The sequence below is a fragment of the Mustelus asterias genome, assembly GCF_964213995.1.
Source record: "Mustelus asterias chromosome 26 unlocalized genomic scaffold, sMusAst1.hap1.1 SUPER_26_unloc_35, whole genome shotgun sequence".
NCBI classification, from domain to species: Eukaryota; Metazoa; Chordata; class Chondrichthyes; order Carcharhiniformes; family Triakidae; genus Mustelus; species Mustelus asterias.
This window is the reverse complement of record NW_027590104.1, coordinates 413,880-434,369: the sequence shown is the minus strand read 5'-3', so window position 1 is coordinate 434,369 and position 20,490 is coordinate 413,880. Positions and strand designations below refer to the sequence as shown.

The 20,490-nt window shown below is 44.4% G+C and overlaps 1 protein-coding gene across 1 annotated transcript in view; it reads left to right on the top strand.

Annotated features, from left to right (window-relative positions):
* Positions 1–12,504, top strand: part of LOC144482144 (NACHT, LRR and PYD domains-containing protein 3-like) — a 96,017-nt gene extending 83,513 nt beyond the window's left edge. Inside the window, 3 exon segments of the mRNA XM_078201367.1 lie at positions 960–1,130; positions 6,964–7,131; positions 10,945–12,504. Coding sequence (XP_078057493.1) covers positions 960–1,130; positions 6,964–7,131; positions 10,945–11,056 — 451 coding nt within the window. The 3' untranslated portion in view covers positions 11,057–12,504.
* Positions 12,505–20,490: the final 7,986 nt, after the last annotated feature.

Sequence of the window (20,490 nt, the reverse complement as noted above, 5' to 3'; positions counted from 1 at the left end):
TAATTCCCCCGATTCAATCTGCCTCCACCACAGTTCCGGGCTGTGCATTCCAGACCCCAACCACTGGCAGCGTGAAAAACGTTTTTCAAACATCATGTTCAACCGCATCGCATCACTCCGGGGCCACCGCTTATCCAATCTCCCTCCCGAGTGACTCAGGGTAAGGACATGGGGATCCTGTACTTTTCTATTTCATCAATGTCCTTTAGGGAAGGAAATCTCTCACCCTCACCTGGTCTGGCCTACATGTGACTCCAGAGCTACAACAATTTTATTGACGCTCAACTGTCTTAAAAGGGCAACTGGAGATGTGCAATTAATACTGGCCAGCCAGTGATGCCCATGCCATAGAATCATAGAATCCCTAGAGTACAGAAGGAGGTCATTCGGCCCATCGAGTCTGTACTGACCACTATCCCACCCAGGCCCTATTCCCGTAGTCCCGCATGCTTACTCTGCTCATCCCCCGGATATTAGGGTCAATTTAGCATGGTCAATCAACCTAACCCACACATCTTTGAACTGTGGGAGGAAACCGGACCACCTGGAGGAAACCCACAAATGAATAAAGAAAAACATCGTTTTTGACATTTAATTACTCCTGCGCTTCCATTTTGATCTTTCCTCGTCATCCATCCCCAGTTCCCTGTGACTTAAAACAACATAATTCCCTGCTATTTCCAAGCACTAAGGAAAGCTAATTGAACTCCAATGAAAGCTAATTGAACTGAAACTAACTCTGTTCCTCACTTCACAGATACTGCATGACATGCTGAGAGTTCCCAGCATATGCTCTTATATTTCAGAATTTCAGCATCAATAGTATTTTGTCCTCTATTAAGTGAAGTCTGTTTCCCGAATGTCTCACGATGTAATGTACATCACTATTTTTAATAATGGTATTCTTAACGAAGCTGGAAGTTCACTGATCCCGTTACTATTAACTCTCTGATTTCCAGTCTCCATAGCAACAGTCTCACAGATTCTTGTGCCAACGACCTTGCCTCTGCTCTCACGACAAACCAGTCACTGATAGATCTGAATCTGGGTGATAATAAACTGGGAAATTTAGGAGTGAACCGACTGTCTATGGCTCTGAAGAAACTGGAATGTAAAATACAGAAACTGGAGTAAGTATCATACTGTTTAAGATTCTACTTAGAATAACTGAATATATTTTGTATTCGTATAAATAAGCGATGTCATTACTGTTGGTGTCAGTTATTAATAAGGAAAACTGCATTTACTCTGGTTCCTGTTATTTCTCTCTCTGACCTCTGGGAAATGAAATGCCCGTGCTATAGTATCATTGTCCGCGGACTGGTAATTCAGAGACGTGGGATAATGCTCCGGATACGTTGGTTCAAATCCCACCATGGCCAGTGGTGAAATTTGATTCAATAAAAATCTAGTTTAAAGAGTCTAATATTGACCATGATCATATTGATCCTCTTGCCCCACTTGTGAATATGATCCTCTTGATCATATTGACAAGTGGGGCAGGCTCAAAGGTTCAAATATTCTAATCGTCCTCTTTTCTATGTTTCTAATAATGGGAAACAAATAATTATGAGAAGAGTTAACAGGAATGTTGGGCCTGCATTCACTGTAGTATACAAAGAAAACATCGCAAGAATATTTGAAAAACAGGAGGTAAATGGGGAGTAAAAACGTAAAACACAACCATTCGGCTGGAAAAACCTATTCAGAATACAATTAGAACTGAAACTTGACAAGTTTATCACTAGGGTCTTAACACAAGTGGCTGCAGAGATAGTAGATGCATTCGTTATGATCTTCCAAAATTCCCTAGATTCTGGCAAGGTCCCAGTGGTTTGGAAAATCAAAAATCAAACACCTCTATTCAAGGAAGAAAGGAGACAGAGAGCAGGAAAAAATATAGTTTTCTGAGCCCATCGCCTCTCAAAGGGGATGTTTGAGAACAGAGTGTAGAAAATGATAATTCAATCATGCACAGTCAACACGTGAAATTGAAATCATGTTTGACTGAACTATTTGATATATTTGAGGAAATAACAAACAAGGAGAACCTGTAGGTGTGCTTTTCTTAGATTAATGCATGGTATTCAGTAAGGTGGCACATCAATGGTTACTGTACATGATTGATAGAGAATTGTTTAATTTTATTCAGTGGATGTGGTTGGACTGTGATGTGGATTGGCTGGACCAGTTTAATTGAACAGAATGGTTTGTTTGACCAAAATAGAGCGAATTTTAGGAGTCCTAATATTTGTGAATCATGATGCAGATTGCCTTCCCTAAAGGACATTAGTATATCAAGGTTTTTTATGACGAAAATTCGACTTTTTAACTCGTGATTTTCATTGAATTCAAATTTCGCCATCTGCCATGATGGCATTCAAACCCGGATCCTCAGAGCGTTACCCGCAAGCTCTGGATTACTAGTCCAGTGACATTGACAGTATATCACCATTTTCCCCATAAACTAGCAACAAGCAGAGTATTGTGTAAAATGGATGATTTTCATTTTGGCAAAGCTGGTGCTAATGGAGTACCGCAGGGGAGAGTGCTGGGGCCTCAAATATTTACTATCTGTACAATGAATTGGAAGAAATGGCCGAATTTGTGCAGCAAGATTTACTGATAATACAACGGTAGGAAAGTAAAGAATCAAGAGGCTATAACTTGACGAAATCCCTTTGTGGATTATTTAAGTTAATGTGAAAAAATATTAGCTGAAGGACTTTAATGTGAGAAGGTGGAGCTTGTCCACTTTGTCAGGAAGAATAGAATAGCATTAGACAATTGAATGGAGAGAGATGGCAACTCTCTGATACAAAGGGATCTGGGTGTCCTGCCACGTCAATGACTAAAAGTTGTTAAGCAGTTCAGCAAGTGATCCGGAGCACAAATAGCACGTTAGCATTGCGACAGCTTAGCCAATTAAAGTGTCTGTGTCGAAAAAAAATATCCTAAGTTCACATTGATCCGAATTCCCATTGAGGTACGTAAAAGGTGTAGCGTTTTCAACAAAAATACATTGATTTAATGTGATGAAAATCAACAGAAGTGTTCCCACCAATGGTGATGAATAAAATCAAGGATTGTGTTAGATGAAAAGAAGATATGCTAAAATCATAAGGCTGAGAATTCTGCAAGGGTGGAGCAAGAGAAAGTTCAAGGAAGGAAAAATAGAATATGAGAGTAAACTAGTGAGAAACATTAAAAACAAACTCTGAAAGATTTTATACAAACATAAATATCAAAAGATTCGCGGAAACAAATGTGGATCCAACACAAACGAAGTCAGTAAAATGTATAAAACGAATAAAGTAATAGCAGAGACTCAAGTACTTACTTTGGGGGGCGATTTCACCGTTGTGCCGCACCGGCCGATGCATGGGCCGAGCCGGTAAGATGCTGACAGGGCAGAAAAGTAAGGTTCACGCCCGATTTTGCGCCTCTCGCGATCTTATCAGTACCAGATATCCAGCGTGATCAGCCATTTCTGGAACAGGGTTGATTTTTTAAAAAATAACATTTAAACCTCATTTTCCTTGAATTAATGAGTCTAGGAAGAAAATATCCGGGGTCATTTTCCTCTGTGACCCTCAGACGAGAGTTTGTCTCCGGTGAGAAACAAAGTTAGTCCCCACCAATGGTGACCAGCGTGATGCCCACGCCGGTAGAAGTGGAAACCATTGAGTCCCCTGGGGCCGCCGAGGACAAGGGGCGCGGAGGGGGGGGGGGGTGCCATTTTGGACGTACCAGCTTGGCACCACCAACCTGACAACCTTGCAATGTCCACCAGGCGCCAGTCTGTTTCAAGGGGGCAGGGGCAGACCGGCGAGGTTGGGTGCCATCAGTCATTGGGTGGGGCGTGGGGACACGCTGTGCACTCTGCATTGGGATCTGTGAGATGGAGGGAGGGCGGAACCGCTGTGTATTCTGCATTGGGATTGGTGGTAGAGAGAGGGTGTCAATCAGGAGTGGCCATGGGTGGGGCTTGGACCAGCGATCGTGTTGGGGGGAGTCAGGCACCCAATTAAGGGGTGAGGGAGGGTTAAGATGGGTGGCCGATCATGGGGGGAGAGAAGTGAAAGGGTACTGTTCCCGGTGGGACGTGGGGTCAGGATTGGTCGCGTGCCATCGCAGTAGGTGGGGAACGGCGGGGGGGGGCGGGGCGGTGTTTCAGCCATTCAGGCTGGCTGAGAGCAGCATAGACTGAGTGACAGATTTGTGATGCTTGAGACCTGCGCATGCACAATGACGGCCTTCCCTGCTCTCAGCCAACGTTCAGGTGACATAAGCCCTGTCCACCTCCATCTACAGGTGAGAAACTGCTACTGTTTATTCATGCACTGAGTGCATATGATGGCAGATTTGAACTCACACAGAAAACGGATCTGATCCGCTCCCATTTTCATGCCCGTCCTGGACTTGGATTTTTTATTGTAAAGTTCAGCCCTTTTGTGTCTGCTTTCACCGTGGAAAATGTTTTAAATGTCCCAGAAATAATGGAGCTTCAAGGGACTGGTGTGAATGAGTCAAGGGCAGATGTTAATATTAGTGGAAAAATTGCACTCGGGAAATTAATGGGACTTAATGCCTGATTATCTTCATTCCAGAGAGTTGAAAGAGGTGTTTGTAGAGATACTACATGCATTGATGGTCATCGTCCAAACTTCTATAGATTCTGGAAATATTCCTGTAGATTAGAAAGTGACAATGTAACTCTGCAATTTAAAAATGGATGTTCAGAGAAAAATGGAAAGTACAAACCGGTTCGACTGATAGCAATAGCAGGGCAAATCCTATACTTCTGAAATGAAAGATGTCATACCAGAACACTTAGGAAACAATTGCAGGATCAGTCAGGGTTAACATGACGTTATGAAAGCTGTTGGATGTTCGGAGGGATGTAACCAGCAGAATGGATAAGGGGGAACTTATGCATGTTTTTTTTTCATTTTCAAAGTGTTTTTGCAGGGTCACTGAATATGTTCAAGACTGAGTTAAGATAGATTTCGGATTGACAAGGGTATCAAAGTTTATAGGGGACAATTAGGAAACGAAGTGTGAACCACAGTAAGATCAGCCAATAAGCGATCAAATGATGGATCTGAAACGAGGGGCTGAATGGCCTATTGCTACTCCTAGTTATTCTGTTATTATTACAAAGCATCCTTCAGACTGCTCTTTGTGACCAGTGCTGGACACACAAAAACTATTACTTCTCCTCACAAGAGGCTACCTGTACCCATTCATTAGGCCATTCACTCTCAGCTCCACAACCATCTCACCAGCAGCGATTGTCCGCTGTGCCCCCAAGCTTTCCTGATCCAGCAACTCATCATCCTTTGGTGTAAGGATGGCAAAATCTGGACGTCTCCAGTCTTCTTGGCTCGTTCCCTTGTGTTCTTTGCTTTCTTTCCAAACACAAATTTCAATTGTTACGCACACGTCTAACACGTGTACAAGCCCATGGTTGTCCAGCGTGTTTACGAAGGGATGAATGTGACCCTCGAAGCCCCTCAATGAGGCCTCCGGAGCGTTTTTCCTGAATCTCAGTTACGCAATGGATTTTGAATACAATAATTTGGATGGTGCTTTCTTGTTTGTTAATGTGGTGTGGCCGTCGCTGGCTGGGCCAGCATTTGTTGCTCATCCCTAATTGCCGCTGACCGGACATTTAATAGTCAACCTCGCGGTTGTGGATCTGGAGTCACATGTGGGCCAGACCAGGTAAGGAAAGGCCTTCAGTGAACCAAATGGTGTTGAACGACTATCGACAACGGCTTCGTGATCATTAGAGTGTTAACTCAAATGTTGTATTGAATTCACATTTCACCTTTAACAGTGGCAGGGTTGAATCTGTGACTCCAGAGCATTACTATGGGGCACCAGTCCAGTAACATACCATTATGCCACCACCTCCCCCGATAGAACCAAAATGTGACTTATGACGATTAAATTGAAATACTCATCGATATTTAATACTCGTTATTGTACTCAGCAGGGTATTCACCTTGTCAGAATACATCAGGACATTGATCCTTTTTCCGCACTGCAACCACTTTTCTCACACATGTGCACCTCCTCAGCAATTTCCTTCCAGCCAGGCTGTGTCGATGGGATAATCTCCTCCCATCTTGAGGGAACAGGACCTCCATTCGAGCCCGAGCAGCTGGCAGGAGACCCTCCAGCGAGGCAATATTAATTGAGGGGCAACGTTTGATCTGCATTCTGTCATTTACGCCCTTCATTCAGTTAGCAGAGCTCCATCCTTCATCCAGAGCTGAAACTCCTGCTGGCTGTCTTGGAGGTGGTGCTGCCATTGTCTGAACCGGGACTGCCACCTGCCCACGCTGCCTGAGTGGACAGCTCCTCTGCCTGCCAACTGTTACTTGTCCACCTGTGACAGTATCACCTTCATAGCTCTGCCTATCCTGCCCACACGGACACACTCCCCATGTTGGGATTTCAGAGCTTCTGGTAAAATCACAGCCATTATCTTCAACCTCACCACAAACTGCATTCCCAAACCACTGACCATCCCATGTCCCTCCCGAGCCACTCCGACTAAGGAAATGGGAACCTTGTGATTTGGTCTTGTCCCATCATCACTTTTTTGTCACTAAATCACTCCTGTAATTCCATGTTGTCCTTTCTTCATTTCTGCCACAGCCACCCACCGTTGTCACTTCAAACCCCTCAATTCACTGTCATTTCCCAATTCCAATGAACGCTCAAACTTTCAACCTGTTTCTTTCTTCACCAGTATTTACCTGCTGAGCATTTCCAGTTAATTCTACTGATGTTTCATTTTCAACATTAAGAGTATTTCCTCATTCTATAGAAATGCAAATTGTGCTTTTCAAATGTGTCACAATATTCATTATTATTGTTATTAACAGTATTATTTAAATGACTTCTGATTTACTCTGATTCATGTTATGTTTCTCTCTCTCTGATCCCCAGTCTGTATAGAAACGCTCTCACAGATTCTTGCACTGAGGATCTCGCCTCCGCTCTCAGCACAAATGAGTCACTGAAGATTCTGAACCTGGGATCAAACTCATTCACAGACCAATCTGTCCCTCCACTCTGCCGCCTCATACAGAATTGCAGGAGTCTACAACTGATTGGGTGAGTTTATGTTATTTAAAATAATCATTAAAATTTAAATTGGATTTTAAAATGTAAATCGACCTGAACTTTCAAAGCAGATTGCCGCTGTGCATGAACATTCTCCCAATCTGAAACTGCTCCATTTCCCACTCAAGGTCTCCTGCACAGAGACGCTGGGGAACTCCATTAGAGCAGAGTCAAATCAAATCAGGTGGGAGAAAAGAGAGTAGACACCATATTTACAGCACAATGACCCTGAGTAGATCCATTGGTGTGGAGATGCCGGCGTTGAAGTGGGGTAAACACAGTAAGAAGTTTAACAACACCAGGTTAAAGTCCAACAGGTTTATTTGGTAGCAAAAGCCACACAAGCTTTCGGAGCTCTAAGCCCCTTCTTCAGGTGAGTGGGAATTCTGTTCACAAACAGAGCTTATAAAGACACAGACTCAATTTACATGAATAATAGTTGGAATGCGAATACTTACAACTAATCAAGTCTTTAAGAAACCAAACAATGTGAGTGGAGGGACCATCAAGACAGGCTAAAGAGATGTGTATTGTCTCCAGACAAGATAGCCAGTGAAACTCTGCAGGTCCACGCAACTGTGGGAGTTACAAATAGTGTGACATGAATCCAATATCCCGGTTGAGGCCGTCCTCGTGTGTGCGGAACTTGGCTATCAGTTTCTGCTCAGCGACTCTGCGCTGTGCTACCCTATTTACAGCAGTGACCCCGGGGAGCTCCATCAGAGCAGAGTAGAGTCGGAGAAGAGAGAGAGTACACCCTATTTACACGACAGCGCAGAGTCGCTGAGCAGAAACTGATAGCCAAGTTCCGCACACACGAGGACGGCATCAACCGGGATATTGGGTTCATGTCACACTATTTGTAACTCCCACAGTTGCGTGGACCTGCAGAGTTTCACTGGCTGTCTTGTCTGGAGACAATACACATCTTTTTAGCCTGTCTTGATGCTCTCTCCACTCACATTGTTTTGTTTCTTAAAGACTTGATTAGTTGTAAGTTTTCGCATTCCAACCATTATTTATGTAAATTGAGTCTGTGTCTTTATATGCTCTGTTTGTGAACAGAATTCCCACTCACCTGAAGTAGGGGCTTAGAGCTCCGAAAGCTGCTGTGGCTTTTGCTACCAAATAAACCTGTTGGACTTTAACCTGGTGTTGTTAAACTTCTTACTGTGTAGATCCACTGGAGCAGAGTAGAGTTAGGGAGGAGAGGGCACACACCGTACTTGCAGCACATAACCCCGGGGAGCTCCATCGGAGCAGAGTAGAGTCGGGGAAGAGAGAGAATACACCCTCTTTAGAGCACAGTGACCCCGGGTAGCTCCTCCAAAGCAGAGTAGAGTCGGGGAAGAGAGAGCACACTCCCTATTTACACAACAGTGACGCCAGGAGCTCCATCAGAGCAGAGTAGAGGCGGAGACGAGAGAGAATACACCCTATTTACACAACAGTGACGCCAGGGAGCTCCATCAGAGCAGAGTAGAGTCGGAGAAGAGAGAGAATACACCCTATTTACACAACAGTGACGCCAGGGAGCTCCATCAGAGCAGAGTAGAGTCGGAGAAGAGAGAGAATACACCCTATTTACACAACAGTGACGCCAGGGAGCTCCATCAGAGCAGAGTAGAGTCGGAGAAGAGAGAGAATACACCCTATTTACAGCACAGTGACCCCGGGGAGCTCCATCAGAGCAGAGTAGAGTCGGAGAAGAGACAGAATACACCCTATTTACAGCACAGTGACCCCGGGAGCTTCATCAGAGCAGAGTAGAGTCGGGGAAGAGAGAGCACACTCCCTATTTACACAACAGTGACGCCAGGGAGCTCCATCAGAGCAGAGTAGAGTCGGGGAAGAGAGAGAATACACCCTATTTACAGCACACTGACCCCGGGGAGCTCCATCAGAGCAGAGTAGAGGCGGAGAAGAAAAAGCATTGATCCTATTTACAGCAGTGGCTGCAATATGGTCAGATTAATGAATGTTATTTGATGGTTGAAGGAAGCGGTTTGTTGATAGGGTGGGTGAGGAAGGTAAGTGGGTGAATGGTAAGTTGACGGATGACGAGATGGCCAGTGTGGTAGTTGCAAAATCTTGGATGGTCAGTTGGGTGAAAGTGAGGGCAGTGTGCAGATAGTCCCTGGTCAGGAGACTATTCACTTGTATTCGGGTGGTTGTGTTGGGGGATGTTGACGGGGTGATTTTCATTGGTAGGAGGCTGGTTGGGTATTTAAGTGTGGGGTTATGGGTCATATTAGAACATCAAGGAATTGGATCATCAACATAGGCGTGGTTGCAGTCAGATAGAAAGTGCAGTTAGGTCGTTGGTTAGTGGACGGCTAGTTGAGGTGGATAAAGGGTGGACTGGTGGTGTGGTTTTATTTGGTCCTGGTGGTAGTTGCAGGGTATCAGAAGTAAGTAGGGTTGGAGGAGGTAGTTGAAGTGGATTAGGGGTAGCCGTGGGGCGCGGGGGAGGGGTGCTAGTCAGGCAGATTTGGGCTGGTTAGGGACTCGGACTATGGATTTATTTAGGTTTTACACTGACGAACATTTCCTGTGTCACTATCTAGGTAAGTTCTACAGATCTAGAATCATACAGATCTACAATCGGTACAGAATGAGGCCATTCGGCCCATCGGGTCTGCACCAACCACAATCCCACCCAGGCCTTAGTCCTGTAACCTCACACATTTACCCTGTTAATCCTCCTTGACACTAGAATCAATTTAGCACGGCCAATCAGCCAAGCTGCACATCTTTGGACTGTGGGAGGAAACAGCACCACCCAGAGGAAACCCGCACAGACACGGAAAGAACGTGCAAACTCCACACAGGCAGTTACCCAAGCCGGGATTCGAACCTAGGCCCCTGGCGCTGTGAGGCAGCACTACTAACCACCGTGCCACCAATCTATCCCTGGGCCAGAATTTGAATTTGCTCGTGCGGGCGGCCACCCACCCTGAAAGTTCCTGCAATTGGGTGAAAAGATGTGGGGTGTGGATTTCACCATCATCGCACAGTAGCACAAAGCTTCGTTCGTTAAATAGGAACAAGAATCACACTTGTTGTCAATAAAGACGGCAATTCAGCCCAAAAAAGGCCAATTGAATGCAATTTGTCAAGGCCCATCTACTTTCGATACAGTTGACGTTCAACCGAGGGGCCAGGCAACCTTTACTTTCTTGGTTCAACCTTGATGGGGTGGAGGAGGGGGAATGAAGTGTCTAGGCTGAAATGCAATTTTTAAAAAATGTGCCTGGGGACTGAAGTTTGTATTTGAATGTTTTGCCTGGACTCTGACTGCATGGTTACTGCATGGCTATTAATATTTCACACTTCTGCTGCTCCCTCAGACAGCTGTGCAGCGGCTGCCACCCACCCTCCCCATACCCCCAACCCAGAGCAGCACAGTAGAAGCGGCAGCCCCACACCCTCACTTTTATCCCATTTTCGTGCCCACTCTAGCAATCCTCATTCTGTTTTTGGACCAGCCAGTGTGAAATTGTGCTCTCGAAACCACAGTGGGCAGGAGCGCGTTTTGCATTCAGGGTCAGCGCCCACTGAAAAGAAATCATCAGTCACACATACCCGAATGTATCTCAGACATTCACACAGCGTGCTGAGCAGCCGAGAAATTCCCCATTAGAAACTTGAACCGCTGGGACAATGCCCAAATCGATCTGTGTGTCAAGATGTCAACAAGGTCCCCATATCAGCTTCTGAAGATTTATCCCATCAACTCCATTCTCCTTTTATTTACACTTGTTCAATCCGTTTATTTCATGTTTTATCTTGAATCTGTTTCAGGCTGGAATGGAATCAATTCAGCTTAAATGGAAGAGATGAGCTGAAGTCGCTGCAGGGATTCAGACCAGGACTGAGGGTGGAACTTATTAACATTCCTACTTTTGCTCCCTGAACATTTCAATGCATAATGATTGCTGCTCTCATTCTGGGAACAGTTCAATTTATAAACGTCGCTGCTCTCATTCTCAGAACGTCTCAATTTTTAAGCATTGCTGCTCTTATTCAGTGAGCATTTCAATTTTTAAACATTGCTGCTGGCATTCTCTGAATATTTCAGTTGACAAACTGGGGTGTGGAATGGACTGCCTGCAGTGATAGTGGAGTCAGACACTTTTGGAACATTTAAGCGGTTATTGGATAGGCACATAGAGCACACCAGGATTATAGGGAGTGGGATAGCTTGATCTTGGTTTCAGATAAAGCTCGGCACAACATCGTGGGCCGAAGGGCCTGTTCTGTAAACATTGCTGCTCTGATTCTTGGAACAATTGATAAACAGAGACTCAGTGAAAGAGTCATAAGACTCATCCGCCCAGCTCCACAGCCCTGCTAGTGCTGGATATCTGGGGTTGTAAGCTCCCCAATTGGGCACTGGGCAAATATACAGACAGAAAAAAAAACAGTCTGTGTGACACTGACAATTATACCCAGTATTCCTATGTTTTTGCGTAATACATCCAGGGTTCGTGCTCAGTATCAGCGCCCAGTCACCCTGCTGGGAATTGAACATGGCGCGAGTTCAGGATGGAGACAGGGTCTGTTCAGCTGGGATGGATCCCACTCTCCAAAAGGGACAAGCGCCCAAAGAACGCCTGACCCAGAGAGTGTGTCCTGTTGGGGAGGTTCCAGTAGATTGTGCAACTGGGGAATTAGACTGAAAGTCTCAATGTTTTTCTAATTTCACTCAGTAAGAAAGCTGTGAAACTAAAAACTGAATCAACTTACCCTTACTTGCTGTCAATAAACTCGATCCACAGCAATGATTTGCTGCGAAGTCTTTTCCGGCCTGAGAAGGGGACAAACCTCCTCAATACTTGAAAATATTAATCAGACTTAAGACATCAAGAATAGGAAGCAATTTGTAATCATGAATGAGCGGATTAGAACAACAAGCTCACACAAGAAAGATGAACCGCTGTCAGATATCACCTGGGAGCACAGGCTGACTGATCAAAGGACAGAGGGATAAGACTCTACGGTTTAATCTAAAAAAAATCACAACTCAGAAATGTCAAATTCATCACGAAAGAGTGATCAGAAATTGATACATTATATAGTGGAAGGAACAGGTGTTAGGAAGAAAATAAATTATTTTTATAGGTTTTCACGTACACCAGAAATGCAGCCACTGGCACCCACTTATTCCTTATCACGAATTCTAGCTGACACCCTCTCTGATTCATTGTGCTACCTACCTGTCTATTAATTGTGTCTGATTAATATTTCTGAGTGACCCTGACTACAACTATTTTTATTGGTTATGTGTATGCTCCTTGCTAAAATTATGATAATTATTTTATTGAGCTAAATAAACATTACCAGCGGATGATTTGCTAACGGACTTGTTCTCTCCAGATTTGACCAGGAAGTCCCAATTCATTCACACTGGAGCTTGTGGGGATTTGAATTCAGGGTTGAAGTTAACTCAGACTCAGTGGGAACTGGGTGTTATCAGACAATTCAGTCAAAAAAGATTATTCACTTCTAGACATAGTTTAGGAGGTGAAACTCAGACAGGTCTACCACTGTGAGAATAACTCTCACTTTATCCTATTTGAGATTGTGGGAGCAGCTTTCACCGAGTCCTGAGCTGAGATCGGGGGAGAAACTGTTTCCTTGCTGAAGACTCCACTGAGCTGCTGACTTGAAGGATCCATCGTCCTCAGGTTCGAGACCCAGCAATTTTCATGCACTAGTCACACTGCTCTGGCCCAGTTGATACCTCCCCTGTGAAAGGTTATCATCAGAGAATGAAATCTTACACTGTCAGTGAGCTGGTCTGACAAATTGTACCTGGATCCCAGAGTGGAGATCCATTATCTGTAGATAGGTAGGTGTGGGTAAACTTCCCACGTGCTCAGATATAAAACGTTTTACTTGAAAAAATGCTTTTATACATTGCAGGTGAGAGATACGAAGTATTTTTGTTGCTAACCGGTGTTGAGTTAATCCACACCCGGGGATCTCTCTGTTTGGTCAGAGACTGAGCCCAGAACTCTGGACTATAATCTATGTTCTGACTCTAGTCCAGAGAATGTATTCTTAATCTTATTACTTTCTCAGAGGGCAACCAGGAGATGGCAATAAATGTTCATTTCAGGAATGCAGACAACTGATCAATTATTTATTTGTTAAATACGTTTCGTCCAGGGGTTGAGGTCTCACTGTGTCCAAATGTTTCAGCATTTTTGTGTTATCTAATAATAGCAGGAGCGAGCGGGCAGTTTGATGCTTCTTCTCGATAGAAAATTAAAAAAATTAAGGAGTGAGCTGAGAAGGACTTTTAAAATGATGTAAGTTTTTAATTGGAGCAGAGAAGATGTTTTCACTCATGGAGGAGACTGCAAGTGTGAATGAAAACAAAAACAATCACAATAAACCCCCCCAACAAATTCAGGAGCCATTTCCTAACAAAGAAAATGGTGAGGTTCAATAAATCAATGCATGAGGGAGAGATGAACAGGATATGCTGCCAAGCTTTAATGAACTAAGGTGGTATTTTCTGTTTTCCAGCCTCCGCAGTATTTTGTTTTTCTATTAAGGTGGACTGGGACATCTGCAGAACAGACACACCAGCAGAGTAATTTCACCGAATGCCCTGGTTCTATGTCAGAAAGGCAGTGAAAATTGTATGTAATGTTTTGGTGATTAACGATCAAGGTCGAGTGCCGGAGCCCTCGACCCCAGCATGCTTTGAGTGCAGTGAACAACAGGATTCAATCTACTCAGGACTCTCTGCCGTCTCTTGTGATTAAAGTGATACCACCATCTGCTGGCGGCTCATAGCTACTGCAGCCGCTGCTCTTTGTGAGCCTCAGACACGTTCAGTAACTCCCACGTCTGCTTTCGGGAACCGGCTGCTGAAGTGTAAATATTGATCAATATTGACAGGGATCGAATTTTGCAGCAGGAAACTCCGCTGTTGCATTCACCATTTTATCGCCAGACATAGTACATGAAGTATGTTCCGAAATAACTCATGATGTGGAGATGCCGGCGTTGGACTGGGGTAAACACAGTAAGAAGTTTAACAACACCAGGTTAAAGTCCAACAGGTTTATTTGGTAGCAAAAGCCACACGGAGCTTTTGCTACCAAATAAACCTGTTGGACTTTAACCTGGTGTTGTTAAACTTCTTACCGAAATAACTCCTCAGAGGCCGGTGTCCCTTTACTAGATTGCCTTTATTTACAAACTCTATTCCACTCCTCGCGTCTTTCTGGAACACAGTAAGACTCCAGACTGTCAGAAGTCCTGACACTCCCATCTTTCTACGCAGGGGTGGCTTCCTGGTTGGACAGGCATTCATTACCTCAATCAGGGAGTTCATGCTTCGAGAGTACAACCTCATGTACCTTGTTGAATTCATTACACCTCTCCCCCCCCTCCCCCAAATCCGAGGAATCTTGGCGGTTCATGCGCCTCATGTGTTTCTTGCGTCGTTTCAACGCTGGGTCCGGTTACTCCAAATCGGTATCCAACATGGCACAAATGTATGTACAGGTGCTTGTCTCGTACAGCGCGAGCGCCAGCAGTCTCATTGCCATCTTCCTCCGGCGGCAGAGGAGTATCCGCGGCTTCATCTGCAGTGTGCTCTTCAGACTCCGTGACCCTAACAACGGGGGATGGAGAGGCAAGGCTTGCCGGTCTGCGAGGGCCCTCCTCGGTTCTCGGCCCACTTGTCATCGTTAGCTCCGGAACCAACTGTGATTTCAAGGCCCCCACCTGGTCCACATGCTTTTCTTTCAGGATGGCCTCAGCCACACGTATTAGGTTGGATTCTGTCTCCGTCCTACACTCGACCGTTCCAGGAAACCATTTGCCCATTTGTCAAAATCGTGGGGAGAGAGATAGAGCCTGGTAAGATGCACTGTCAGAGGGTCGGTATTGACTAGAGGGGGCGAATAGTCACCTGCGCGATTTAGTTTTTGTGTTTTATGATAGGATAATATTTGCTACTTCAGAGGTTGGAGACACTTTGTAGGAATGAGTGGACAGGTGATATGTGAATTTCAATTCATTTTGTTAGGAATAACATGGGAGAGTGTGTAAAATAAAGGGTACATATCAAAAGGGGGTTAAGAGCAGAGCCTATGAAGGAAAGCTTCCAAGTGTTGTTAAAAAATCAAAGATCTAATGTCATTAATGGTGGCAATGTTTAGAAGAGTGAAGAGTTTGGGTTGAATGTTTGTAAGTCAGATGTCAGCTCGATGATGTGCTGCATTTTTGGTAAGGAATTTCGGTTGGATAAAGTAGCGGAACATTTCAGGGAGGGAGGGCAGGGGGAGCGGGGGGGGAGGGGAGGAGGCAGGGGGGGAGGGTAGCAGGGAGGCGGGGGGGGAGGGGGGTGGGGAGAAGCGGGGTGGGAGAAGGGGATGGGGGAGGAATCCATTTAAAATAGTTGCTAGAAACAATTATGAGATAATTATAACTTTCACACAACAGTAGGTGGAATGTAAACTACAGTGCTGAAATTCTCCTGAATGCAGGTTCAATTGAAGCATTCTAATGGGTCTAAACTGTTTTCTGAAGTAAGCGGATAGTCATGGGGTGAAAGTGGGAATATAGAAATTAGCAAGTTTCTCATTTAGAGAAGACAGAATGAGCCAAATGGATTCCTCTGCTTTGTAGAAATTCTATGTTCCTCTTCACTGGGAAGCTCTTATTCAGCACTCTTCATTTGTGCTGCTTCAATTGAAATCAGTACATTACAGATGCATGGCTATTATAGAGTCATAAAGGTTTACAGCATGGAAACAGGCCCTTCGACCCAACGTGTCCATGCCGCCCTTTTTTTAAACCCCTAAGTTCATCCCAATTGCCCGCATTTGGCCCATATCCCTCTGTACTCAACTTATCCATGTAACTATCTAAACGTTTTTTTAAAGACAACTTTCTACCCGCGTCTACTACCACTTCTGACAGCTTGTTCAAGACACTCACCACCCTATCTGTGAAAAAATTGCCCCTCTGGACACTTTTGTATCTCTCCCCTTTCACCTATGCCCTCTAGTTTTAGACTCCCTTACGTTTGGGAAAATATATTGACTATCTCGCTGATCTGTGTCCCTCATTATTTTATAGATCTCTATAAGACCACTCCTCAGCCTCCTACGCTCCAGAGAAAAAAGTCCCAGTCTATACAGCCTCTCCTTATAACTCAAACCATCAAGTCCTGTTAGCATCCGAGTAAATCTTTTCCGTCGTCAATATAAACTGCAAGGTTTATTTTAATTTGCTATCTATATTACTGCGACCAAGAAAGATTTCAAGGAAGAAAAATAGAATATGAGAGTAAACGTTCAGATGACATAAGCCCTGTCCACCTCCATCTCCAGGTGAGAAACCATTACTGTTTATTCATGCACTGAGTGCATATGATGGCAGATTTGAACTCACACAGAAAACGGATCTGATCCGCTCCCATTTTCATGCCCGTCCTGGACTTGGATTTTTTATTGTAAAGTTCAGCCCTTTTGTGTCTGCATTCACCGTGGAAAATGTTTTAAAAGTCCCAGAAATAATGGAGCTTCAATGGACTGGTGTGAATGAGGAAAGGGCAGTTGTTTATATTAGTGGAAAAAATTGCACTTGGGAAATTAATGGGACTTAATGCCTGATTATCTTCATTCCAGAGAGTTGAAAGAGGTGTTTGTAGAGATACTACATGCATTGATGGTCATCGTCCAAACTTCTATGGATTCTGGAAATGTTCCTGTAGATTAGAAAGTGACAATGTAACTCTGCAATTTAAAAATGGATGTTCAGGGAAAAAGGGAAAGTACAAACCGGTTCGACTGATAGCAATAGCAGGGCAAATCCTACCTTTTTGAAATGAAAGATGTCATAACAGAACACTTAGAAAATAATTGCAGGATCAATCATGACTTTATGAAAGGGAAAACATGTTTAGCAAAGCTAAATACAAGAGTGTGCATGGTGCTTTCTTGTTTGTTAATGTGCTGTGGGCATCGCTGGCTGGGCCATCATTTGTTGCTCATCCCTAATTGCCCCTGACGGGACATTTAATAGTCAACCTCGTGGTTGTGGATCTGGAGTCACATGTGGGCCAGACCAGGTAAGGAATGGCATCAGTGAACCAAACGGTGTTAACCGACAGTCGGCAACGGTTTCCTGATCATTAGATTAATAATTCAAATTTTTTATTGAATTCAAATTTTACCTTTAACATTGGCGGGATTGAATCTGTGACTCCAGAGCATTACTATGGGGCACCAGTCCAGTAACATACCATTATGCCACCACCTCCCCGATAGAGCCAAAATGCGACTTATGACGAGTAAATTCTAATACTCATCTCTATTTTATACTCTTTATTGGACTCAGCAGGCTATTCACCTTGCCAGAATACATCAGGACATTGGTCCTTTTTCGACACTCCAACCACTTTTCTCACACATGTGCACCTCCTCAGCAATCTCCTTCCAGACAGGCTGTGTCGATGGGATAATCTCCTCCCATCTTGAGGGAACAGGACCCCCATTCGAGCCCGAGCAGCTGGCAGGAGACCCTCCAGCGAGGCAATATTAATTGAGGAGCAACGTTTGATCTGCATTCTGTCATTTAAGCCCTTCATTCAGTTAGCAGAGCTCCATCCTTGCCCCCTCCAGAGCTGAAAGTCCTGCTGGCTGTTTTGGAGATGGTGCCGGCATTGCCTGAACAGGGACTGCTCCCTGCCCACGTTGCCTGAGTGGACAGCTCCCCCTGCCTGCCAGCTGTTACTTGTCCACCTGTGACAATATCAACTTCATAACTCTGCCTATCCTGCCTACACGGACACACTCCCCATTTCCAATCTCCATGTTGGGACTTCAGGGATTCTGGTAAAATCACAGCCATTATCTCTATCCTCACCACAAAGTGCTTTCCCAAACCACTGACCATCCCATGTCACTCCCGAGCCACTCCGACTAAGGAAATGGGGACCTTGTGATTTGGTCTGGTCCCATCTTCGTTTTATTGTCACTAAATCAATCCTGTAATTCTATTTTGTCCTTTCTTCATTTCTGCCACAGCCACCCACTGTTGTCACTTCAAACCCCTCAATTCACCGTCATTTTGCAGTTCCAAAGAAAGCTCAAACTTAAACCCTGTTTCTTTCTTCACAAATATTTACCTAACCTGCTGAGCATTTCCAATTTATTCTACTTATATTTCATTTTCAACGTTAAGAGTATTTCCTCATTCTATAGAAATGCAAATTGTGCTTTTTAAATGTGTCACACTATTCATTATTATTGTTATTAACGGTATTATTTAAAGGACTTGTGATTTACTGTGATTCATGTTATGTTTCTCTCTCTGATCCCCAGTCTGGATAGAAACGCTCTCACAGAATCTTCTGTGGAGGATCTCACGGATGAGTTGTAAAATTGCATCTAGAAACTGCGGACTTCCTACAGAAACTGGGCACACATGGAGCAGTTGAACGAGGAGCACCCTCGTCACTATGCATGTCTCGGCACTCTACACCAGCATCCCCCACGATGATGGCATTGCTGCAACGGCCTCAGTGCTCAGTGTCGACAACTACCAGTTTCCAGGTGCAATTTTACAACTCATCCGCTTGATCCTGGACCACAATGTCTTCACCTTCAACAACCAGCTCTTCATCCAGACACACGGAACAGCCATGGGGACCAAATTCGCACCTCAATATGCCAACATCTTCATGCACAGGTTCGAACAAGACTTCTTCACCGCGCAGGACCTTCAACCGATGCGATACAGTAGATACATCGATGACATTTTCTTCCTTTGGACTCATGGTGAACAATCACTGAAACAACTATATGATGACATCATATGCTACCAAATAAACCTTTTGGACTTTAACCTGGTGTTGTTAAACTTCTTACTGTAATACAATAAGAGGACAGGGAATAGTTCCGTCACTATGGTAGCAGAACAGGGACTGGGACCAGCAATGTTGTATAAGAACAGGGAGTGGGCCTGTCAACTTGGTAATACTGCAGGACTCCGTCTATTTCTATTGCATCAGATCAGCGCCTGTTCCTGCCACCAAGTAACCTAACAAGCACATAGACCAAAAATGCAGTGAAGGACCTGCCACGGGTTCTGTCACTTTGACGACAGTGCAGGGATTTTGTCGGACACTGGTACCAGAACCGGGACTGTGCCTGTCAGTATGGCAAAAGTACAAGGACTGATACTATTACTTTTGTAAACAGAATAAGGATCAGGTATTTCACTACGATAAGAGATTAGAGACTGTGGTTGCCACTATTGGGAACATAGAAGTGACAGTTCTTGCCATTGGTGTAAAAGATTAGGGGATCGATACAGCAGTTCGGTAACAGGTCAGGCACTTGAGCTGCTATTGTTGCCAAAGATCAGGGAATGGACCATCGCTATTGTAACAGATCTGGTAAGTGAACCTTGTTTCCTCTGCTGGTCAGTTTTCTTATTCCCCTTTCTGTCTTTGATGTTTATCGTTGATTCTCCCTCCTGTGACTCCTTGCGTCCTTTTCCATACACCTGACATGTTATTTTAAACCCTTCAAAACCACTCGAGTAAATCCTTCCATCGGACATTAGTGTTGGTCCAGCCCAGTATCAATGGTCCTGTTTATATTGGTCGCATTTCCCCAGAGCCTGTCCCAGTGCCCCAGGAATCTGAAACCTACCCCTCAAACTACCCCTTTAGCTGCATATTCATGCAATATATCATGCTACTTCCAGACAGAATATCACGAGGCTGGTCGTAATCATAAGATTACTATCTTTGAGGTCGAACTTCTAAACTTTCTTTCCAACCGCTATATTCTACTTTTAGGACTTCTATGTCGCTGGTACAGATGTGAACCACATGCATTCGTCGTTCACCCTTCAGAATGTCCTGCAGCTCCTCTGAGCAATTCTGACTCTAGCACAAGCTACATACCAGCCTGGAGTGTCATTTTCGGCTATAAAAACTTTTATCAATTCACTTTAAACTGTAGATGGTGACAATTAGACAGGAAGCGGAGAGACGGTGATATAGATAGAGAGAGGGAAAGAAGAGGGAGAGAGAGATAGACAGGAGGCAGACAATGACAAAAACTGGGAGAGAGAGATTGAGGAATACAAAAACGACATGGAGATACATATCCCCTAAATCTATTTCAGTAAGTGCTAAGTGCCCTCCTGCCCCAAACACATGCCCGCGAGCACAGACGCTGGAATCTTGTTGAATTGTAGCTATTATTATGAACTCCCACAAACACCAATGGCAGAGTGCGCAGTGAATCTCTGTAATGATGTTGGTAGATGGATGAATACTGTTCCAAGGCCACGGGGAGAACA